Consider the following 25,944-nt stretch of genomic DNA (forward strand, 5'->3'; position numbering starts at 1 on the left):
AGGACTTTGTCTCCACAAGAACTGTGCAGTGGTCACTCCTACCGATAATGGACAGATGTACCTGCAACAGGTAGATTGGTGAGGATGAGGTCAAGTAGGTTTTTCCCTCTTGTTGGTTCTCTCACCACCTGCAGCTGAACCAGTCGAGCAGCTATGTACTTTAGGGCTAGGCCAAATTGGTCAGTAGTGGTGCTAGCGAGCCACTCTTGGTGATGGACATTGAAGTCCCCCACCCATAGTACATTTGCCCTTGCTATCCTCAAGTGCTTCCTCTAAGTGGTGTTCAACATAGAGGATTACTGATTCATCAGCTGAGGGGCTGGGGGAAGGGGGGTTGGTGGTGGTAACCAGCAGGAGGTTTCCTTGCCCATATTTATCCTGATGCCATGAGACTTAATGGGGTCCAGAGTTGATGTTCAGAACTCCGAGGGCATCTCCTTCCAAAACTATATACCACTGTGCCACCACCCCTGGTGGGTCTGTCTGGTTGGTGGGACAGGGCATACCCAGGGATGGTGATGGTTGTGGCTAGGACTTTGTCTGTAAGGTATGAATCATTATTGTTTTGATTAATTAATTTTGACTATTAATTTTGTCCCGAATTATTATTTCTAGAAGTTTCCCCCACCATCAAAGTTAAACTGACTGGCTTGCAGTCGCTGGGCTTATCTTTGAACTCTTTTTTGAACGGTGTAACGTTTGCAATTCTCTAGTCCTCTGGCACCATCCCTGAATCTTAGGAAGTCTGGAAAATTACCTACTCACCTGCTCACCAAATTATCCACTCACCAAATATTTAGCAGAAGCGGACAGGTCAAATTGAACAGTTGCAGTTTCCGTTGCATCTTTTAATGGATCATTAGCTGCCAAAGTGCAATTCTCTTGGTGAATTATACAATGAAAGGCACATGTGGTTCTGAAAATATGGCTGCTGTGAAAGTGGTCATCAAAAGATGAGAGTTGAACCTGGGTAATCTGGCCTCAGTTACATTGATAATGTGTCTGCCATGGTTGGTTGGAGCTTTGGCTTCATTATGTTACACTATTCATTAACCTTATGCTGCTCAAATCTCTGATTTCTCTTACTCTTCAATTCTAGCATCCCATCCTTCCCTAATTTAACCACTTTAATTATAATGCGCCATAATGTGTTCTTCTAATGAAAAAGGTATATTTTCTTCAAGTTTTTCTGCATGTTTTATTTCCTTATGTTAGGCAGTATTCGGACAGAGAGGGCACAACGCAGATTCAAGGGCTCAATATCTATCCTGTGGATCCATAGAGGAGGAGGGGAAACCCCTCTGCAGGACTGATTTGAAACACATTTTCAGACTTTCCATCCACATGGCCTTGTCATTGGGTCATGGAGCCTCTGGCTCCAAAGGCACCCTGGCCTGCCAGGCTCCAAACTTGGCAGGAGCCAATCCAAAAGCAATAAACTACAAATACCATTGCAAATTGACCCCACAGTCAGCAGCTGACCCTATTCCCAACCCGCCCCTGGGTACGGCTGCCAAAGATGGGAATGCATTGGGGACTGCCCTGATGTAGCTCACCCCTATTTTCCCCCACCATCTTCAACATTGCTTCCACTGAACAAAATTTTAAAAATAGCCTTTTAACTCCATTTCTCGTTCCACAGATGCTGCAAGACCTGATTAGTATTTCCAACATTTTATGATTTTATTTCAGATGTCTAACATCCACAGTATTTTGCTTTTGCTATAGCATTGTCCAGTTGACTTAAAATACAGGACTCAAGTGTTGTGCAAAATTATTTTAATAAATTAACTAGAAGACAGTTATTATTACATCAATTTCATTCAATTTTTAACTATACAGAGTGCACAGGGGTTCCAACATACTTGTGCCATAAGTCAATGGCCTTGCTGATGATGGCATCTGTATTCTCCTGTGGAATCTAAATGAACACATAATTAGTGCACTGTCGTAGTGGGACAAAGAAACAATATTAATTAGCATCATAGTGATTTCCAATTATTTTGATATAAAAAAATTACAACAGCACTATCTTTAAAAAGATGTTAAAAAAAGAAAGATAAAAGCACATCAATTTTTCTTTTTAATTCATTCATGGGTGATGGGGATAGCTGGCTAGGCCAGCATTTATTGCGCATCCCTAATTGCCCTCAAGAAGGTGGTGGTAAGCTGCCTTCCTGAACCACTGCAGTCCGTGTGGTGTAGGGTACACTCACAGTGTTGTTAGGTAGGTAGTTCCAGGGTTTTGACCAAATAGTGCAGGAACAGCAATATATTTCCAAGTCAGGATGGCGCATGGCTTGGAGGGGAACTTGCAGGTGGTGGTGTTCCCATCCGTCTGCTGCACTTGTCCTAGGTGGTAGAGGCCGTGGATTTGGAAGGTGCCTGTCAAAGGACCCTTAGCAAGTTGCAGCACTGCATCTTGTAGATGGTACACACTACTGCCACTGTGCATCAGTGGTGGAAGGAGTGAATGTTTGAGGTGGTGGATGGGATGCCAATTAAGCATGCTGCTTTGTCCTGGATGGTGTCAAGCATCTTGGGTTTTGCTGCAGCTGCACTCATCCAGGTAGGTGGAGGGTATTCCATCACATTCCTAACTCTCGTCATGTAGATGGTGGACAGGCTTTTGGGAGTCAGAAGGTGAGTTAGTCACCATAAAATTCCCAGGCCCCAACTTGCCTTTGTAGCCACCATTTATATGGCTGGTCTAGTTAGATTTTTGTCAATAGTAACCCAGGATGTTGATAGTAGGGCCTTCAGCAATGGTAATGTCGTTGAACATCTTGAAGATGGTCATCCCCTGGCACATTCTCAAGGGCAATAAGAGTTGGGCAATAAATGCTGGCTTAGCCAGCAACGCCCACATCCCATGAACGAATAAAAAAAACACTTGTGTGGCATGAATGTTACTTGTCACTTATTAGCCCAAGCCTGAAGGCTGACCAGATTTTACTGCAGGCAGGCATGAAATGCTGCGATATGAGAGTTGTGAATGCACAGTGTTCATTACCAATCATCAGTGAACATGCCCAACCTGACCTTATGATGGTGGGAAGGTGATTGATAAAGCAGCTGAAGATGGTTGGGCTTATGACATTGCCCTAAGGAACTGTAGTGATATCCTGGGCTAAGATAATGGGTCCCCAACAACCACAGCTATCTTCCTTTTTGCTAGGTGTGACTCCAATCATTAGAAAGTTTTCACCCTGATTTGAATTTTGCTAGGGCTCCTTGCAGCCACACTTGGAGAGCTGGTAGCATAGTGATAATTGGACTAGTAATCCAGAGGCCTAAGCAAATGCCCAGGGAACATGGGCTCAAATCCCAAAATGGAAGCTGGGTTAATTGAATTAATTTTTAAAAATCTGGAATTTAAAGTTAGTCTCAGTAATGGTGCCCATGAAACTATCGTCAATTATCATAAAGACCCATCTGGTTCACTAATATCCTTTAGGGAAGGAAACCTGCCATTCTTACCTGGTGTGGCTTACACGTGACTCTGGACCCACATCATTGTGATTGACTCTTAAGTGTCCTCTGAAATGCTCAGTTCAGGGGCAATTAGGGATGGGCAACAAATGATGGCTTTGCCAGCGACGCCCACATCCCATGAAAAAATAAACAAAAATGAATACGTGGCTTAAGAGTTGGTGCAGGAGGGAGGGTTTTAGATTCCTGGATCACTGGGACCGTTTCTGGGGAAGGTGGGACCTGTATAAGTGGGACGGTCTACATCTGAACCAGAGCGGGACTAACATCCTTGCGGGCGGGTTTGCTAGTGCTGTTGGGAGGAGTTTAAACTAATTTGACAGGGGGAGGGGACACAATGTTAGCAGAATAGGGACATATCATAATACAGTAAAACAATCAAGTCAGAGGGGGTACAGCTACATTAAGTTTCAAGGGAGCAAGGCAAGGCTGGATGGCCTCTACTTTAATGCCAGGAGCATTACAGGTAAAACGGATGAGTTAAGGGTGAGGATTGACACGTGGGATTGTGATATAGTAGCCATCACTGAGACGTGGTTGAGGGAGGGGCAGGATTGGCAGCTCAACATTCCGGGATATAGAATCTTCAGACGAGACAGGGGAGGGGGTAAAAGAGGAGGAGGCATTGCATTATTAGTTAAGGAGTCAGTTACTGCAGTAAGGAGAGATGATATCTTGGAGGGGGCATCAAATGAAGCTTTGTGGGTAGAGTTTAGGAATAAAAAAGGGGCAGCCACATTGTTAGGTGTTTATTATAGGCCCGCAGATAGCAGGAAATTGAGGAGCAAATATGTGCACAATTTGCGGAGGTGTGTAAAAACAATAACAATAGGGTAATTATATCAGGTGATTTCAACTTTCCCAACATTAATTGGGATGGACATAGTGTTAAGGGCTTGGGTGGAGTGGGTTTCTTGAAATATGTACAGGAGAACTTTTTAGGTCAATGCGTAGAGGGTCCAACAAGGGACGGCGCAGTGCTGGACCTAATTCTGGGGAATGAAGCCGGACAGGTGGCTGAGGTGGTGGCGGGGAGCATTTTAGAGATGGCGACCACAACATGGTACAGTTTAAGTTTGTTATGGACAAAGAAATAGACAAGTTGTAAAAAAATGTTTTGGATTGGGGGAGAGTGGATTTTAGTAAAATAAGGCAGGATCTGGCCAAGGTAGACTGGGAACAGCTACTTGTGGGGAAATCTCCAGAGGAGCAGTGGGGGGCGTTCAAAAAGGAAATGGGGAGGGAACAGGCTCAACATGTTCCCTCTAGGGTGATAGGAAGGAGTAACAAGCCCAGAGAACCATGGATGACCAGAGATATTCAGGATACGATGAGAAGGAAAGAGAGGCTTTTAGCAGGTACAAGGGAAGCAAATCAGTGGAGGCATTAGTGGAGTACAGAAAGTGCAGGGCGGAGCTTAATAAAGCAATTAGGAGAGCAAAGAGGGGATATGAGAAAGCTCTGGCTGGTAAAAGTAGGGAAAATCCCAAGATATTCAATAAGTATATCAATGGGAAGAAGATAACCAGGGAAAGAGTAGGGCCCATTAGGGACCAAGGGGCCAATCTATGGGTGGAGCCAGATGACATCGCTAGAGTGTTGAATGAATACTTCACATCCGTCTTCACCCAAGAGAATGAGGATGAAGATATTGAATTCGGGGAGAGAGACTGCAAGGTTCTTAAGCAAATTGATATAGGGAGTGACAAGGTATTGGAGGTGTTGGCAGGTTTAAAAGTGGACAAATCTCCAGGTCCGGATGATTTGTGTCCCAGACTGCTGAGGGAGGCAAGGGAGGAGGTCGCAGGGGCTCTGACCCAAATTTTTAATTCCTCTCTGGTCACAGGGGAGGTGCCAGAGGACTGGAGAACCGCTAATGTGGTTCTGCTATTTAAGAAGGGTTTTAGAGATAAGTCAGGGAATTACAGGCCCATGAGTCTCACGTCAGTGCTAGGGAAACTACTGGAGAAAATTCTGAAGGAGAGAATCTATCTCCACTTGGAGAGGCAAGGTTTGATCAGGGATAGTCAGCATGGCTTTGTCAGAGGAAGGTCATGCCTAACAAATTTGATTGAATTTTTTGAGGTGATGACCAGGTGTGCAGATGATGGTAGTGCAGTTGATGTAGTTTATATGGATTTCAGCAAAGCCTTTGACAAGGTCCCACATGGGAGACTTATAAAGAAGGCAAATGCACATGGGATACAGGGTAATTTGATAAGGTGGATTCAAAATTGACTTAGTTGTAGGAGACAGGGGGTGGTGACAGAAGACTGCTTTAGTGACTGGAAGCCAGTGTCCAGTGGCGTACCACAGGGATCTGTGCTGGGTCCCCTTTTATTTGTCATTTATATAAACGACATAGATAACTATGTGGGGGGTAGGGTTAGTAAGTTTGCGGATGACACAAAGATTGGCCAGGTGGTTAACAGTGAGGTTGAGTGTCTTTGGCTACAGGAAGATATAGACGGGTTGGTCAAATGGGCAGATGGAATTTAACCCTGAAAAGTGAGAGGTGATACACTTTGGAAGGAGTAATTTGACAAGGAAGTATTCAATGAACGGCATGACACTAGGAAGTTCAGAGGAACAAAGGGACCTTGGCGTGTGTGTCCATCGATCTCTGAAGGCGGAGGGGCATGTTAGTGGGGTGGTGAAAAAGACATATGGGACACTTGCCTTTATCAATTGAGATATAGATTACAAAAGTAGAGAGGTCATGTTGGAGTTGTATAGAACCTTAGTGAGGTCACAGCTGGAGTACTGTGTGCAGTTCTGGTCGCCACATTACAGGAAGGATGTGATTGCACTGGAGGGGGTGCAGAGGAGATTCACCAGGATGTTGCCTGGAATGAAACATTTAAGTTATTAAGAGAGGTTGGATAGAATTGGGTTGTTTTCGCTGGAGCAGAGAAGACTGAGGGGCGACCTGATCGAGGTGTACAAGATTATGAGAGGCATGGACAGGGTGAATAGGGAGCAGCTGTCCCCCTTAGTTGAAGGGTCAGTCACAAGGTGACGTAAGTTCAAGGTGAGGGGCAGGAGGTTTAGGGGGGATGTGAGGAAAAACTTTTTTACCCAGAGGGTGGTGACGGTCTGGGATGCGCTACCTGGGAGGGTGGTGGAGGCGGGTTGCCTCACATCCTTTAAAAAGTACCTGGATGAGCATTTGGCATGTCATAACATTCAAGGCTACGGGCCAAGTGCTGGTAAATGGGATTAGGTAGGTAGGTCAGGTACTTCTCACGTGTCGGTGCAGACTCGATGGGCCGAAGGGCCTCTTCTGCACAGTGAAATTCTGTGATGTTGCTTTGATGTCAAGGGCAGTCATCTTCATTGCACCTCTGGAATTCAGCACTTTTGTCCATGTTTGGACCATAGCAGTGATAAGGCCTGAAATGAGTGTCCCTGGAGAAACTCAAACTGAACATCAGAGAGTAGATTATTGCTGAGTAAGTGTCATTTGATAGCACTGTTGAAGACATCTTGCATCACTTTGCTGATGAAAGTAGAGTGATGCGGCTGAATATGACCAGATTGGATTTGTCCTGCTTTTTAGTGGACAGGACATGACCAGGGCACTTTTCCCATATTGTTGGGCACATGCCAGTGTTGTAGCTGTACTGGAACAGCTTGGGTCGTGATTTGGCTCATTCTGGACCACAAGTATGCAGTCTTGCTATGATGCTGAAATGTGGTCTTGTGAATTTCCATAAGAAAGTTATTTGAAGTTATTTGTGTTTTATTAATAAACGAAGGCGAGGATTAGTCTGCCTGTGTGGTCCCCATTTTAACAGGGACTATTTATAAAAACAGAAAGGCACAGTCTGCAGTATTAAGGATGAAGTCAATTATGTCAGTTCTTATCACAATCCTGATGGACTATCACTAATAAAACAGTATGCGATTGTTCAAATCTTGCTCTGCCTAAGATTTTCAAAGTAATTTATTTGCAGTTACACCTCACTGTACTGCTATGCAGAACAGCTTTCCTGACTGAGAAGACAAGCTAAATACCTATGCTCAAGTCTCCATTAATGTCACTTATATATGCCATATATGCTAATTGGTCCTGACGCAATCATCACTTGGCACATCCCCACAGTACAAGCCAGAGTACAGAGGTTTAATCAGGAAAATAGAAATAATCCAGATTATTTGGCAAAACTAGTTTTATTTTAAAAATCTGTGAAAAGTTAGTATTCAATACCATCTATTTTCAATATCTCTTACCACCGTTCCAATTTTTGTTCAGTGAAAGGCTGGAGGAATTCATTGTTGAGCTGCTTATGAATGCTTCCAGACACATGGTGGTCCCCGACATGCTCATTTTTTGATAGAATCTTATTGTCTAGTGTGGGGCTATACCTTACACTTGGTTATTTCCTATGTGATGATCTAGTGTGTACAGTGACTGTGATGCAATTCCTCCTTCAACTCTTAACTGAGGGAAGGAGAACTAAAATGGGTAAAAAGAAACTGATCAAATAAAAGAAAATGACAATCCTTGTTCCCCTCCCACCAAAAAGGAAAGGGAAGCAGATTGGACAAGGCTATCACAAGGCCATAGCTTGCTCTGCATTTACAATACAATCTGAAAAAAAGTGAAGAACTTTATATTCAGAAGAACTGTGTCTAAAAGAAACAAAGACCTGAGATTGAGATAGAAAGTAAAATTAAAAATTGGAAAGAGACTGGATTCAGACAATTAGATAACCAGTGTCCAGTAGGAGGATATGAGTAAAGATCACAAAAGGAATTGCATCTTAAAAATGGACTTGCATTTATATAGTGCCTTTCACAATGTCAGAACATCTCAAAGCACTTTCTGGATGTATGTTTTTATCTACACTAATATATACAAATAATGCAAATTGCTTAATGCAACTATATTATGACTAATTAAACATGAGTAAATATTTACTTTAACCAAAGAAGGCAGTCTCATTCTTGCAAGAAATTGAAAGACAATTAATTAGCATATATGGGTTTTGATAATTTTCGAAAACTAAGTGCTCAAAAATCAGCTGCAGTAATCAATCAATAGCAAAACCCAGTTTGATAATCAAAATTACACAATCTCAACCATCACTAGAAATGCAGTACAGCTACTCACTATTATGCAAAAAGTGCTTTGCAACATTGATACTCAAGATGAGATACTGTGCCTTATTATTCAAGTTACCAAAACAACAATATAGCATTATAAGAAGTTGAAGATCCAGTGATACTTACATTTTGCAGGAAGTGGGCAATATTTTCTGCTTTATTCATCGCCATTAATTTCATTTTAAAAGTTAATAAAATCTCCATGGCTACAAAGACCAGGATTTTGCAGGATCCACTTATGATTTTGTCCCAAACTCTGAAAATCAAAAATCATCATGCTGGAAATGTGATTTCACAAACAAAATAAGTCTGATGCATGAACTGATAATGCCTTATTAAATGAAATGCCTCAAAAACATGCACACAATGGATTACCTTTGAAGTATGATTATTATGTAAGGTAGCATTGTGTACAATAACTCACAAAAAACAACTGATTTGTTAATATATGTTTGGTACTGTTGGTTGTGGCAGGAATGCAGGCCAGGATACTAGGAAACTTTTATACTCATCTTCAGATAGTGCGATGGAATTCATAATGCCCATTTCTGAAGCAGAACAGGCAGTTTAGCATCTGATGCAAAAGATGGTACTTCTAACAGTAGCACAGAATTTGCTGGAGCAGGACATTTCATGGCATGTCATTGTTAGATTTGTTCATGCATCCTTCAGCCCACAAATGTGTTTTCCTGTAAATTGCTGGAAGTGCAAGTTGATAACGGCACAGCGAGAACAACAGGAATCTGGGACCTTGGTGAACAAAGGAACAGATAGTGCAGCTCTTTGACCAATGAGATTAAAGGATTGAGAAATAAATAAACGAAGGGTGAGAAGGAGGGTGAATTTGAGTGGGTAAAGGGGAGGCAATGGCGCAAGGGGAGGCAATAGAGTAGTGGTATTGTCACTGGACTAGTTATCCAGAGATTATCCCAGGGTAATGCTCTGGGGACCCAGGTTCAAATCCCGCCACGGCAGATGGTGGAATTTGAATTCAATAAAAAATATGGAATTAAAAGTCTAATGATGACCATGAAACCATTGTCGATTGTTGTAAAAATCCATCTGGTTCACTAATGTCCTTTAGAGAAAGAAATCTGTTGTCCTTACCTGGGTCTGGCCTACATGTGACTCCAGACCCACAGCAATGTGGTTGACTCTTAAATGCCCTCTGAAGAAGGGCAATTAGGGATGGGTAATAAATGTTGGCCACACCAGCGATGCCCACATCCCATGAATAAAAAAAATTCAATGCCATATCAGATGCAGAGAGAGAAGGAAAGATTAGATTGAGGGAGGGAAAAGAGTCAGAACATAAAATAATTTTTTATTTTAAAATTTGTTATTTTTAATATCTGCAACAACTCACTAATTGAAGAAATGAGCCTTCACACTTATTTTTTCACTTTCTGGGCGAGAGGTTGATTGACAGTTATGAACAAACATCACATTACAAGGGTACTTATGCTGTTCATTAAATGCACCACAGAAAGTTAAGTAGTGTGCAAATGTAGCAACTGCATGAAAATAAAAGGGAGGTTTAAAAGGGTGATGTAATTTTCACAAAGCTAACAGCAGAGTGCTGCAAATTGGCCAGCAACATGTGACAATTCACAATTCATGAGGTACCTCCGCTTCTCCAAATGTTGCTACTGATTTGCACATTAATAACAGCATGCTACATTTAAATGTTATGTGTTTAGCAAATCTGGGCGACAGCTGAAAAACAATATTAACCTAGATTATCAATTTAAGCCATTTATGGAGCTCAAGGAGCTACACAATACCCTGGTCACTTTCTTTTTTTTTTCATCATCTATGTCTTAGCTTTTGTTTTGTTGGTCCTGTATCCAAAAGTTGTGCAAGATTAAATAACTGGGCGTTTCAGATTTAGATCAATTTAGATTGACAAAAGCACCAGTTCCTATTTTGGAAGTCTATACATCTGCTTTTGAAAATAATTGTGATTTGCCACAAATCATTTCATCCCCCTCCCAGATTCTCTCAAACTACAGACATTATTTGTTTCAAAGGCATATAGACCACAAGCAACCGGTAATGTCCTGGAACTTGCTGTCTACAAGATTGGAGGATGGGGAGACCATCAATAGTTTCAAATGGAAACTGGATGGGCACTTGAGGGAAATAACCTTGCCGGGGTAGGGGGGAATGGAACTGACTGATAACACTACAGAAAGACAGCCTGGACTCAGTGGGCTGAATGACCTCCTTCTATGTCGTAATGATGACTGACAAATCCCAGGTTCAATTCTTGGGACAGGTCTAACCTGGGGAAGCAGTAGGGTTGTCAGAATTGGCCACAACTTCCCAGATCAGGGACAGGTAAGAAATCAAGTTCCCTCATCTACTTACATTCAATGTTCCTTGCATGCATTAGAGGTCAAGTGAAAACAGGATTGGCCATTGGCCATGACACCACCCCACCATGATTTAATTGACATTCAGACAATTGAATGAGGCACAGAAGAGAGTTTGAATTATTTATTCCTGAAGGAAAAGGAGTAAAAGGCAGCAGAAAAGAAACTTCAAACAAAAATTATGCAGATAAACAGGTCACCTGTCCACTCTGTTGATGAGGGGACTAATACACAATAGTCTCAGCTTCAACTAATCCATCAAAGTGGGCTAAGATCTGTTTTCCTATTTGAAGGCTAAGGCTCCAAAACATTCTGCCACCATTTCATGCTCAGTGAAGATGAAACAAAGGCAAACTTTAAAGAAAAAGCAGTAGGTTAGTTGGGAAGAAGGAGACTTGCAATCAGGAGACTTGTAATCAGGGCTCAATTAAGAGACTTGCAATCGGGTTTCTCAACAGTCGAGTCGGCAAAGTTACTATCTGATGTTGCACTAAGCCATACAGGTGTCATTCTCAGTCTATGTTGTGTTAACTGATGTCAGCTGGGGCATCAAGTGGCACAAATGAGCTTGAGATTAGAAAACCATGATTTAACTAAGGTTGCATCACCCAAATTCTATCCTGTGACTTCTGCAAGCAAGTGGACTCAGACACATGTTGAATAAATACAGGATCAGGCTCAAATAAAAAAAGTGCTGGAAAAACTCAGCAGGTCTGGCAGCATCTGTGGAGAGAGAAACAGAATTAAGGTTTTGAGTCCAATATGACTCCTCTTCTTGCCACAGTATTTTGCTTTTATTACAGGATCAGGCTTGACTGAGTGGCTCAACAGTCAAATAGTCTTTTGTACACACTCTCTGGACTTGATAGTCACTTAGGGCAGACGCTAAAGGCATTTAGTGGCTACACTGTAAAGTCAGCAACTGTCATAGTAAAAGAAAGAGATGAAAAAAAATCAGAAAACTCATTCAAATCCCATCAACAACTAACATACTGACAAATCTGGGCTTCAGTTTGCCTGTCCTGGGTCACATCATTTCCAGGGAGGGTGTGAGAACTGGTATAAGAGCAAGTATTTTCCAAATACAATCAATGGAAGAGTAGAACTGGGAAAACGAAGTTTAAAAAAAATCAACTGCATCAGGACTTAATCTTCTATGTGCAGTAGAGCTAGCATGCCTCTTGTGACAGTGAAATTAACAGACCCAAGCTCATCTGTTAAACACCACTGCTGGTGATTGGCTACATTCTTGATGCAATATTTACTGTGTAACAGCTGACATTCCAATCTCCTACCTACTTAGAAAAGTGCACTAAAAAAACTGCAAAAATTGGGACACCGGGGCATGAGTACTGCCATGATTTTTTTTTGCTTACATATACACTTCTGGGAATAATTATGGTGATATAGGTGCTGTGATATTATCTAATGGACACTTTGATATTATAACACCTGAATATAGAAATCTATTCTTTTTTTAAAAAAAGGGGGCTGCTTGGAATAACTTCAACATTATGGTTACTATCTACTCCTGTTAACTTGAAGGCACTTAATTACCAGGAAATTCAAATTGTACTGTGTTATTTTAATGCAACTACTAAATATGAATTTCTGGATAATTCAAATTTGGGTGCCAAAAATTACTCTGAATTATTAGTGGGCTGTCGTTGCAAATGAGGAAAATAGTCACAAACCACAAGATTCTGATCCACATGAGATACTGTAAAAGCCAATCTCCAAATTTCAGTCTGGCCCCAAGAAAAAAAACAATAACCTGCAAATAGGATGCAACCCAAACTTAACCAAATTTGTTGTACTAAAAATGTCATTTCATAATTAGGTAAATATCAATCTGTACCAAATTTATCCTAATCTCTTGTAAAGATTTATAGTAATTCTCTTTTTCATTATTCACATTCTAACTTTTCTTTAAAATTGTGTTTCTGAAGTAGAGCTACAGTGAAACGTCTACAAAGATCCACAAAATACAGACACTTACTGACAGTCCCAAATATTTTAATAATGTATAAACCATCCCTCGAAACTGCAGACACTCAAGTTACGAGCTGCAGACAGCCTTCAATGCACCAAGTCCATTTATAACTTAAAACATTGGGGAAGCAGGGGTGGTAGTGTGTGAAAAAAATGTGCATTGGAAATTTCTTTACCCAGCATTCATAATCTCTATCTCTTGGACTCAATGCTTGCTCAGCTCTATTAGTGGTAGAGCAGTTTTCTGCTGCACATAGGTGTTGCGTAAAGAGATCGCCAAGACACAAAAAGTGAGGAAGTCAGGGGGCCTAAAATCCTGGAAGTGTGGTCTGAACTCATCTGAGGGAACCTGAATTTGCTGTGGGATTTTGAGGGCATCCACACACATACAGAGCAATGCACAACAATTTATGTTTGTATAACACCTTGAATGTAATAAAATGTCAAAGTTTCATCAAAGGAGCATTATAAAACAAAAATTGACACTGAACGACATAAGGAGATATTAGGTCAGATGACCAAAAGCTTGGGCAAAGATGTCGGAACATCTTAAAGGAAGAAAGCAAGATGGAGAGGTGCAGGGATGGTGCAGCAATTAAACCAGGGATGTTCAAGAGACCAGAATTAGAGGACTGTAGATATCTCAGAGGTTTGTGGGGCTGCTGGAGATTAGAGTTAGGGAGGGACAAGGCGTGGAGAGATTTAAAAACAAGGATGAGAATTTTAAAATCAAGATGTTTGCTGACTGGGAGTCTAGGTAAGTCAGCAAGCACAGGGGTGATAGGTAAACTGGATGATGAGAGTTAAGACACGGGCAGAAGAATTTAGGAGAATCTCAAGCTTTTTGGAGGGTAAAATGTGAGGCGCCAGCCAGGAGTACGTTAGTCAAGTCTAAAGGTAATGAAGGCCCGAGTGAGGGTTTCAGCAACAGATGCACTGAGAAGGGGCAAAGTCAAGTGCTGTCACAAATGTGGAAATAGCAATCTTAGTGATTGCATGAATATGAACTTGGAAGCTCATCTTGGGGTCAAATATGACACCAAGATTGTGAACAGACCGGTTTATGTTGCCAGGGCGAGGAAAGGAATTAGTAAATAGGGGAGTGTTTGGATCAGGGATCGAAAACAATGGTTTGGAGGAAATTTCTACTCACCCAGCACTGAATGTTGGATACGCAATCTGATAATTTAACAACAGTGGGGGAGTCAAAAGAGGTGGAGGTGAGGTAGAATGCGTCAGCATACATATAAAAACCAACACTGCTGTAGATGAGAAATAAGAGGGAGAAAAAGGATATATCCTTGGGAGACACCAAAGGTAATGGTCCAGCAGTGGGAAGAGAAGCCATTACAAGTAGCACTTTGGCTACGATTAGATAGATGAGAATGGAACCAGATTAGAACAGTACCAACCAGCTGGATGACAGTGGAGAAGCATTGGAGGGTGATGGCGTAGCCACCAGTGTCAAAGCTGCAGACAGGTTAAAAAGGTCTCGGAAAGACAGTTCATCTCTGTCACAGTCGCACAGATGCCATGTGTGACTTCAATAAGTGATGAGACTTATCAGTACTGTGGTAGAGTCAGAAGTTGGAGGAATTCAAACATGGAATTCTGGGAAAGTCGAGCATGAATTTGGGAGGCGACAACACATTCAAGGACTTTGGAGGGGAAAGGGAGGTTGGAGATGGGCTGGGCTGGTTTTTTGAGGAGAGGGAAGGTGGTGGTGGATTTAAAAGGAGAGAGGAACAACACCTGGACAGACAGAACAATCAATAATATTGGCTAACATGGGGACCAGGAGGGGAAGTTAGGTGGTCAGCAGTTTAGTGGGAATAGGTTCTGAGAGCAGGTGGTGGGTCTTATGGGCAAGATGAGCTTGGAGAGGGCACGAGTACAGTAGGTTATCTCTCTCAAACCATATAAATGACATGTTTGCGAGTTCTATGCACCTGCACTTACACAGCAGTTACATCTAATTTTAGTGAGCAAGACTTAAAGGCATCAGTCACTCTAGAAGTATTGTAATACCATCTAGGACAGACATTCCGTTAGAATGCCAACCCATCAACTGAGCTCAATATCATCCTGTCTACCACCAATGTACAGGACACACTGCAGGAACTCAACAAGCTTACTCTGACAGTACTTCCCTGCCCCTATGATCTGTCACCAAAAGAGTTTATCAATAAAAATGGAAAGGCCATCAACCATCAAGTATCCCTCCAAATCACACACTATCTTGACTTAGAAATAACAATGCTACTCTTTTATCGTTCTCCGAATCAAAATCCTGGAATACCTTCCTGAAAGCACCATCAGCTCAAAATTTGTAGTGATTCAGAAGTATTCTTAGGACAACTATATAAGGACAACACATTTAGTAATATCAGCACAGTGGTGCTTTCAGGAAGCTGTTCCAGGATTTTGATTTGGAGAATGTTGAAGGAGTAGCATTGTTATTTCTAAGTCAAGGTACAGAATGACTTGGAGGAAGACTTGATGGTTGATGGTCTTTTGGTCTACTGAATTTTCAGAGCCTACATGATCAGCGGTAGGTTCTGCCTGCCTGACTTTTTATTCAGCCAATCCAGCAACTTTTCACAAGACAAATAACAAGCTTCACACCACATAGTGATGGATATAAAATTAAGCAGCATGTTTAAGCAGGTAGCACACCAGAAAACATATCACCCAAACCTGACTCAGGAATTTGTGGGTTCAAGCCACACTCCACAACTCTGGCATGTTACGGACCGTAATGGGAGAAGTGCCCAATTAATTCTAGCCCCACTTCTCCACAGGTCGTAACAATAATCAAAGTTTAATTCACCCACAGAATTGGCCAATTGTTTACCCTTGACTTTGTTATTCCCAGCATAAAAAGACTCTAACCATGCTCCTTTCAGTAACCCCAAAAATATTGATTTATTATAAAAACTATTTAAAAACAAGTTAATAAACTGGTAACATACAAATTGTAGTTTAAAAGTGTAACGATTTTCCCTTTCTTTAAAGAAACAGATATTTGAATCGTCATACACCTGCACACAAACACAAAACAGGGCAAAACAAACAATCCCCTGCAGAGCCTGGAGTATGGGAACATTTCTTTTAAAAGGATAAAATTCAAAGATCAACAGCATCAAGATCTAACAGAATTCCGGTCACATTAGTTCTGGGAGTTCTTTCAGACAGATTTAGACAGATGTTGGGGAAACTGTCCTTGATGACCCTTACTTATCACAACTTTGTGGTCTTTCAAAATAAAACAGCTGAGTTATCCTGATGAGATGTTTCTGAGGAAGGTTTAACACAAAGGTGGGGCAGAGAGGGGGAAAGAACCTTTTCTTGCAGCCTGCTTCTAAGGCTCCCACACTCACTCATAAGGACATAAGAAATAGGAATAGGAGTAGAACATTTGGCTCCTTGAGCCTGCTCTACCATTCAATAACATCATGGCTGATGATCTTGTGTTTCGATTTCCACATTCCCATCTACCCCTGATAATTTTCGATTCCCTTGCCAAACAAGAATCTATCTACCGCTGCCTTAAAAATATTCAATGACCCCACCTCCACCGCCTTCTGAGGCAGAGTGTTCCAAAGTCACACAACCCTCAGGGGAACATTTTCTCTTCATCCATGTTCTAAAAGGGCGACCCCTAATTTTAAAACACTGTCCCTTGGGTCTGGGCTTACCCACAAGAAGAAACATCCTTTCAACTTGTCAAGGCCATTCAGGATCTTGTATACCTCAATCAAATCACTCCTTACTCTGCTAAACTCCAGTGGAAACAAGCCCAGTCTGTCCAACCTTTCCTCATAAGGCAGCCCACTCATTCCAGGTATCAATCTAGTAAACCTTCTCTGAACTGCCTCCAATGCATTTACATCCTTCTTTAAATAAGGAGAACAAAACTGCACACAGTATTTGAGGTGTGGTTTCACCAATGCCGTGTATAACTGAAGCATAACATCCTTACTTTTATAACAAAAAGCAAGAAATGCTGGAAAAACTCAGCGGGTCTAACAGCACCTGTGGAACGTAAAACAGAATTAATGTTTCAAGTCCATATGATTCTGTATCCTTACTTTTATGTTCAATCCCTCTCGTAATAAAGGATAACATTCCATTAGCCTTCTTCATTACTTCCTGTACCTGCATACTAACTTTTTGTGACTCATGTACTAGAACACCTAGATCCCTCTGCACTTCAGAATTATGCAGCCATTCTCCATATAAGTAATACTGTGCTTTTTTGTTCTTCCTGCCAAAGTGAACAACTTCACATTTTCCCATATTAAACTCCATTTTCCAGATCTTTGCCCAATCACTCAACCTATTTATATCCACCTGCAACCTCCTGATGTCCTCTTCACAACATACTTTCCTACCTACAACAAAAACAAAAAATGCTGGAAAAACTCAGCAGGTCTAACAGCATTTGTGGAGAGAAAGACAGAGTTAATGTTTCGACTCTGTATGACTCTTCTTCAGTAATTTGGACTCGAAACGTTGACTCTGTCTTTCTCTCCACAGATGCTGTCAGACCTGTTGAGTTTTTCCAGCATTTTTTGTTTTTGTTTCAGATTTCCAGCATCTGCAGTATTTTGCTTTTATACTTTCCTACCTATCTTTGTGTCATCTGCAAGTTTAGCTACCATGTCTTCGCTCCCCTCATCTAAGTCATTGATACAAATCGGAAAAAGCTGAGGCCCCAGCACAGGCCCCTGTGCTCGTCACATCCTGCCCATCTGAAAGAGACTCACTTATGTGTACTCTCTGCTTTCTGCCAGCCAGCCAATCTTCTATCCATGCTAATATGTTACCCCCTACACCATGCGCTTTTATTTGCTGTAATAACCTTTGATGTGGCACCTTATCAAATGCCTTCTGGAAATTCAAGTACAGTATGTCTACAGGCCCCTCTTTATCCACCGCACATGCTACTCCTTCAAAAAACTCCAATAAGTTGGTTAAATATGATTTGCCTTTCACAAAACCATGCTGACTCTTCCAGATTGCCCTGAACTCTATTGCCCAGCTGTAACGTCCTTAATGATCGATTCTAACAACTTCCCCACGACTGATGTCAAGCCAACTGGCCTATAATTTCCTGTTTTCTGCCTCCCTCTCTTCTTGAATAGAGGGATTATATTTGCTACTTTCCAGTCCGATGGAACCTTTCCAGAAGCTGGCGAGTTTTGGAAATTATCAGCACATCAGCTACTTCATTAATCACCTCTTTGAGACCCGAGGATGTAGTCCATCGGGACCTAGAGACTTGCCAGCCTGCAGCTCCATCAATTTGCTCAGTACTGTTTTCCTAGTGATTTCAATTTCACCAAGTTCCTCTCTCCCTTTTACCTCCTGATTTGCAGCTATTATTGCAGTGTTTGTTGTATCCTCTATAGTGAACACTGAAGCAAAATATTTGTTAATTTCTTCCACCATTTCCTTATCTGCTATTAACTCCTCACTGCTTACGCTTTTCCTTTTTAAATGCCTGTAGAAACTCTTGCTATCCGTTTTTACATTTCTAGCTAGCTTCCTCTCATACTGTAATTTCTTTTTCCTGCTTAACATTTTAGTCATTCACAGCCATTCTTTATATTCTGACCAATCACCTATCCTGCCACTCATCTTTGCGGAGTTGTATGCTTTTTCCTTAAATTTGATGCTTTCCTTAACTTCTTTAGTTAGCCACGGATGTTGAGTCCTCCCCTTTGAATTTTTCTTTATAATAGGAATGTACCTATTCTGAATACTCTGAAATATCCCCTTAAATGTCTGCCACTGCTTCTGTTGATTTATCCTCTAGTCTAGTTTCCCAGTTCACTTCAGCTAGCTCAGCTTTCATTCCCACATAGCTGCCCTTATTTAAGTTTAAGATACTAGTCTCTTTCAAACTGGATGTAAAATTCAATCATATTGTGGTCACTGCTACCTAGGGGTGCCTTTACTCTGAGGTCATTAATTAATCCTGCCACATTACACAATACCAAGTCTAATATAACCTGCTCTCTGGTTGGTTCCAGAACATGCTGCCTAAAAAACTATCTTGAAAGCATTCTGAGAACTCCTCATCTTGGCTACTACTGCCAACCTGATTTTTCCAGTTTATCACAAGCACCCAATATTTTCCCTTGAATACTTTGTCCTACGCTGTGGCTGTTAAGGGGCCTGTAGACCACTCCCACTAATGACTTTTTTCACCCTACTACTCCTCATCTTCATCCAAACCGATTCTATATCCTGATCTCCTGAACCAAGGTCATCTCTAACTATTGCACCAATGCAGTCTTTGATGAACAGTGCTACCCCTCCACTTTTATCGAGCTTCTTATTCTTCTTGAATGTCATGTATCCCTCAATATCAAGGGCCCAATCTTTCTCGTCCTGCAGGCAGTCACTCTCTGACTGACAATCTTAAAGATTAAGATGTTCAAAGAGTACTTCTCTTAAGTCAGGTGTTTTTAAACAATCAGCAAGAATCTTTAGCCTGGCAACAGCAGTTCTTTGTTAACTTAGATATACAAAGTATCTTTTCCCTCGCCAGATGTTCCTCACTGGACATCCATCTTGACCCATGGTTTCTTGAAGAATGGCATATCTCCAGCCCAAATTAATGTGGCAAATTTATTAAAAATACTCAGGAGGAAGAATGTCCAAAATTCAAAGTCCTTCAATTTTGCCAAAAAACGGGCTCCTCACAGACACCTAATCTAAACTAACACTTCAGTGTAGTATTTAGGGACTGCTGGATTATCAGAGATGCCTTCTTTCAAGTAAGGCATTAAATAGATCCTACTTCCCGTTCAGGTGGGCATTAAAAGATTGTATGACATTTTTTGAAAAAAAAAGACAACCCTGGTCAATAATATTCCCTTAAAGGTCACTGCCAAGAACTAACTGGTCATTCATCTCATGGTTATTTGTGGGATCTTACTATGTGAAAACTGGCTACCACACAGCAGTGACTGCACTTCCAAAAGTAATTTCTATGTTTATGAATGCAATTTCATGAACAGGATGATAAAGGGCAGTACATGGATTTTCTCATGTACTAGGAGACAACCAGCATACAAAATGATCGCAATGTCATTGGCATACATCATCACTCCACCCAGAAAATCACTTACCTACTGCAGTGTATATATTCATTTTTATCATACATTATGATACTCGTACTAATACTTGATACTAATGCAACCTACCTTTGAAGGCTGGATTCAGGTAAACAGCCTGCAAAACAATGCATGAACCACAAGTCATAGGGGAGCTTATTCATGGCCAAGCATGTCTTGAGGTGAGTGAGGAGTTTGCTGTCTTCCAGATTCAGGTAATGTTCAAGGCTCTTTGGCTGCTCCGTTAATTAACGGCAAATACAAATTCTCAATCATTAATCATTTCGTGGCATGGTTAAAGGAGAAAACATGAAGAATATCGTTTAGTTTACTATTTCTCTTCAAAACACCATTTAAAATAAGAACTAAGTTTCCCCTTGTATGTAAACCATTTCCTATATGAAACAGTAAAGTCAGCAAACTACACTTCATCAATCAACTGAATCCTAAAAGAGCCATTACTCAATATAGTTATATTAGAAATATTACTTTCATATAGCAGCATTTAATAAATTCAGCTCATTCTAATATGTAATGGAAGTTGGTAGCAAAGAGGGTGTTTAAGTCAGAAACTCGGTACAAGTTGGAGTATTTCTCAAGCTGAAATTTAGTTTAACATTTAGAATTTGCTTAGAGCTTTAAAAACTGTAAACTGCAAGCTAGTTAAACTACTAATTAACAGAAACTCCCTGTTAGCAGCAGAAAGTGTCTGACTGAATAGGTGTTAATTACGGAGAGCAAGGTTAGCAGCTTTAGCTTGGGTGCGAGTTATAAGTAAACAGTATTTGCTACTGCACAGAGTGATCACGAAATTGAGTGCATTGTCAACAGAGTGCAAAGATTGAGAGTTTGCAAGTGAGAGTTCAGTGCAAAGGAGGAAGAAATTGCTTATTTTAAGCTCGAATGACTTGTAGTGGAAGCAGCAGTAGTAATTATTTAGCAGCAGAGTGCAAGCTTTTGTGTGGAAAGAGAAAAAAAAACTTAAAAACTGAAAACTAAATATAAATCATTTAGATTAAGATATGGCAGAACAGGTTGTGTATATGGACAGCTAGACTATCCTGAGCAAACACATCTGCAATACACATCTCCGTCTTGAATCTCTCCAGCTCAGAATCATTAAGTTGAATTGAGTCATTGAGCTGAACTGCAAATTGGAGACACTCTGACACACATAGGAAGGAGTGTCTGGACAGTTTGCTTCAGACTTGGCTCACACCTCAGAGGGGTGCAGATTCAGAAAGGGGTTGGTGTGGCCTATAGTGTACAGCATAAGGGAAATCAAGATGAGATAGAGAATTAGGAACCAAAGAAACGGACCCCAACCAAAAGGTAGTGAGGTTAAGGATAAAGATTATTGGAAGGACAGCCAGAATGCAGACCATGGCACCTTGGAGCAGGAGGGCAGAGGCTGTCCAAAGAGGTGGGGGAGGGGGCAGGTGGGGGTGGTTGGCGGTAGTGGTGGGCAGGGACTGAACATGGTATGTGTAGTGGATCCATAGTTAAGGGAACAGATGGCATAAGCAGAATCTGGGTTCCCACACAAATTGTTGCCTACCTGGTGCCAGGGTGAGACACATCGCAAACTAGCTTAAATGAATTTTGGAGGGGGGAGGAATCAGTCACTATAATCCATGTTGGGAGCAACGACACAGGAATGGGTAGGCAAAAGGTCCTGTTTGGAATGTGCCCGGAACCAGGAGCTAAATAAAAGAACTGGAGTTCAAGGGTTATAATCTCTGGATTATTACCCGAGCCACATGCAAACTGGAAGAGGGATAAACAGATTAGGGAGGTGAACAAGTGAGAGTTGCATGGGGAAGAAGGGTTCTGTTTCATGAGTCACTGGTGCCTGCACTGAGGCAGAAAGGAACTTTAATGAACAGGGCAGGCTCCACCTGAACTGGGCTTGCACCAGGCTCCTAGAAGGATAAATAGGGTGGTCACAAGCCCTTTAAAAAGTAAATGGGGTGAAGGCTCAGCTGGAAAATGGTAGTATAGATATTAAAACAAAAACAAACAAAAAGGAAGAGAATAGTGTAACAGCCATAAAGGACAGGCTGTATGTAGCCCAAACAAGTGTTCTTTATACAAATGCAGAGTAGGCGGAACAAATTGAATGAGTTGCAAATGCAAATGAAACTTGAAGGGTACAACATTATGAAACCATGGCTGCAAGATGGTCAGGACTGGGAACTAAATATATCAGGTTATAAGATCTATGGGAAAGATGGGGAAAATGCTAGAGGAGGAACAGCCCAAACGATTAAGGATGAAATCACTTCAATGATAAGAGAGAATGAGAGGTAAGCAGCAGTGGAGATTTAGTGCTTAGAAAGAATTTAAGATTGTAGTAAGAGATATCTATAAGTCCCCTGGTAGTAGCTATATAGCTGAGATTAGACAAGCATGTAGCAAAGGCAGAGTGATTTTAATGAGGAATTTTAACTTCTACATAGACTGGGATAAGCAGGCTAGCGCATATTGGAAAGTTAACGAATTTCTTCAGTGTGAGGGATAGTTTTCTGTTGTGGCATATCCTAGAATCAACAAAGAGGAAGGCCATATTAAATTCAGTAACAAGCCAGATTTAGTGAACAGCCTAATGGTTCGTGAACATTTATCTAGTAGTGATCAAAATATGGCTGAGTTCAGTGTAGTGTTGTGTTTGAAAGAGTGAATGGTGAAACAGTTCATAAAATTTGAGAATTAGGTAAGGGTGCCTTTGATAGGATGAAATAGACATTGCCCATAGTAAACTGAACAATCTGTGAATTGATAAAGCAACAGAAGATCAGTGGGAGGTGTTCAATGTGATACTGAACCAATTTGTACACCCGAAGGGCAAGAGATCTATTTGTCAAAAAGACAACTAAATAGATAAGAGACCACACAAAACAAAGACAAGGCATAAGAATGTAAATAATAGCACAGATTTGGGCAAATGGGAAAGATACAAAGAAGCAAAGGACGACAAAGCAGATAGGACTATCTATAAAAAGGGAGCGCAAAATGAATCTTGAAGGATATCAAAATCAACACAAAACACTTTTACACTTACATTAGGAAAAGGGATGGTCAGAAGCAATGTAGGCCTCTTGAAATCTAATTAATGGTGATGTCAACTTATATTTATATAACACCTTTAACGCAATAAAACATCCCAAGATGCTTCACAGGAGCATTATAAAGTAAAATATAACACTGAATCACGTAAGGAGACATTAGGTCAAACCAAATGCTTGGTCAATGAGATAGGTTTATAAGGAGTGTCTTAAAGGAATTAGATGAGCACAGATATCTCAGAGGATTTTGGGCTGGAGGAGATTATAGATATAGGAAGGGGCAAGGCCATGGAGAGATCTGAGAACGAGGATGGAAATTTTAAAATCAAGATGTTGGTTGACTGGGAGCCAAAGTAATTCAGCAAGCATAGGAATGATAGGTCAACAGGACTTGGTGCAAGTTAAGACACAGGCAGAAAGGTTTTGGAGGTCTTCAAGTTTAGAGAGGGCAGAGTGTGGGAGACCAGCCACGAGAGCATTGGAACAGTCAAACCTAGAGGTTACAAAGGTATGAATGATGGTTTCAGCAGATGAGCTGAGGCGAGTGAAGTTGGGCAATGTTATGGAGGTGGAAATAGGCAGTCTGAGTGATGGTGTGTATGTGTGCTCAGAAGCTCATTGAGGTTAAACATGACACAGAGGTCGTGAACAGACTGGTTTAGTCTATTGCCATATATATATATAATATATATATATATATCCCTATGATGGATTTGATAGCCAGGGGACAGAGTATGGAACTAACCTAAAGCAATAGCTTCAGTTTTCCAAATATTTAATTGAAGGAAATTTTTGCTCATCCAGTACTGGATGTTGGATAAGTAGTAATCTTGTGAGGTGGTGGTGAAGTAGTTTGGTGCCGCCGGCATACATGTGAAAACTTTGGACGATGTCACCAAAGACATGATGAGAAACAGGAGGACAGGAGGTCTTTCGGGAACACTAGAAGTTATGGTATGGGAGCAGCAAGATAAGCCATTGCCAGTGATATTCTGACTATAATTAGACAGATAAGAATGGGACCAGATGACAGCAGACCCACCCAGATGGACGACAGTGGGAAGGCCTTGGAGGAGGATGGTGTGGTCAACTGTGTTCAAAGGCTGTAGACAGGTCGAAAAGGACAAGGAGTGATAGTTTATTTTTGTCACAGTCACACTGAATGTCACTTGTGACTGAATCATTTCAGTACTGTGGCAGGGGCAGAAACCCTGATTGGAGTGATTCGAACACGGAGTTCTAGGAAAGATGGGCATGGATTTGGGAGGTGACAACACATTCAAGGGCCTTGGAGAGGAAAGGAAGGTTGAAGACAGGTGTGGTAGTTTGAAAGGATGGTGGTGTCAAAGGTTAGTTCTTTGAGCAGGAGTGATAAAGGCAGATTTGAAGGAGAGGGGGACAATACCTGGAGCGAGAGAGAGAAAAGTCGATAATATCGGCTAACGTGGGGGCCATGAAGGAAAGTTGGGTGGTCAGCTGTTTAGTGGGAATTAGGTCGAGGGAGCAAGAGGTGGTTTCATGGGCAAGATGAGCTTAGAGAAAACATGAGTGAAAATGGGAGCGAAATTAGAAAAAGATGTGAATTCAGGGCTAGGGCAGGGGGGAACATTAGAGGAATTTTGGACCGGTGGGCTAGTGGAAAGGGGGCATGCAGCAGAGGTAAGTGATTGAATGGTCTTGATCTCCTCATACTCATTGTTGGAGGTGAGGGTGGAGGGGACAGACGTGTGGTATAAGATAATGGTTTAAAGTAAAGTAGCTGGGGATTATTTACATATTCTGGAACGATTCTGGAAGAGCGAGCAGTTTTAGCAGACAAGCGCAATATTCAGGAGTACTTTTATGTGATCCAGCCAAGTCTGGTGGTAAATGGTTAAACCAGTTGTTTGCCATATCCTTTCAAGCCTGTGTCCCTTGGACATAAGGGAATAGAGATAAGTCTGTAGCAGGGGAACAGCCAAGGTGAGAAAGAGTAATAGTTTTATTAGGACTAGGGCATCAATGGTGGCAGTGGAGGTGCAGTTGAATTGTAGCAATAGAACTGAAGAAATGGACGACATGCTGGATAATTACTTTGCTTCTCTATTTATATTAGAGGAGAAAGTCAACATGTGACGCATTCCAAAGAAACTGTTACTGAATCAGGGACAGGGACAGGGACTCAACAAAATTAACATAAGAAATTAACAGCAATGGCACTAAAGAACAAATCCCCTTGAAAAGTAGTAGGTGGTAACATCGCAGATGTAGGGCAGCAAACAGTGGAAGAGAGGAGCAGTGGTGAAAGGGAGAGACATATTGCAAAGTGACTTCATGTGGGCAAGTACATTGGTAAGCTGGGAATTCTTATTTTAATATAATTTATTTGTAATTAATCAACTTATGGGATAACATATTAGCATAGATACAGGATTGGTTAGCTAGGAAACAGTAGGCATAAATGGATCATTTTTGGCTTGCCAAGATGTAACAGGGATCAGTGCTGGGGCCTCAACTATTTACAATCTATATTAATATTAACTTGGATGAAGGGACCCAATGTATGGTCGCTAAATTTGGTGATGACACAAAGGTAGGTAGGAAAGTAAGTTGTCGAATGGGCATAAGGAGTCTGCAAAGGGATATAGATAGGTTAAGTGCATGGGCAAAAATCTGGCAGATGGAGTATAATGTGAAAAAATGTGAACTTGTCCGCTTTGGCAGGAAGAATAAAAAGCAGCATATTATTTAAATGGAAGTGATTGCAGAACTCTGAGGTACAGGAGGACCTAAGTGTCCTGGTAC

At 41.3% G+C, this 25,944-nt stretch overlaps 1 protein-coding gene across 2 annotated transcripts in view; it reads right to left on the reverse strand.

Moving 5' to 3' along the window:
- Nucleotides 1–1,764: 1,764 nt before the first annotated feature.
- The window catches only part of tbc1d7 (TBC1 domain family, member 7), a 65,453-nt gene continuing 41,273 nt past the window's right edge, over nucleotides 1,765–25,944 (reverse strand). For both annotated transcript variants that reach the window (XM_078539145.1, XM_078539146.1), the window contains 3 exons: nucleotides 20,186–20,331; nucleotides 8,728–8,857; nucleotides 1,765–1,921 (listed from right to left, as the gene is read on the reverse strand). In XM_078539145.1, the coding sequence (XP_078395271.1) occupies nucleotides 1,835–1,921; nucleotides 8,728–8,857; nucleotides 20,186–20,331 (363 nt within the window). In that variant the 3' untranslated portion in view covers nucleotides 1,765–1,834. The remainder of the gene's footprint in view (nucleotides 1,922–8,727; nucleotides 8,858–20,185; nucleotides 20,332–25,944) is intronic.

Source organism: Cetorhinus maximus, chromosome 3, assembly GCF_964194155.1.
Source record: "Cetorhinus maximus chromosome 3, sCetMax3.hap1.1, whole genome shotgun sequence".
Taxonomy (NCBI): domain Eukaryota; kingdom Metazoa; phylum Chordata; class Chondrichthyes; order Lamniformes; family Cetorhinidae; genus Cetorhinus; species Cetorhinus maximus.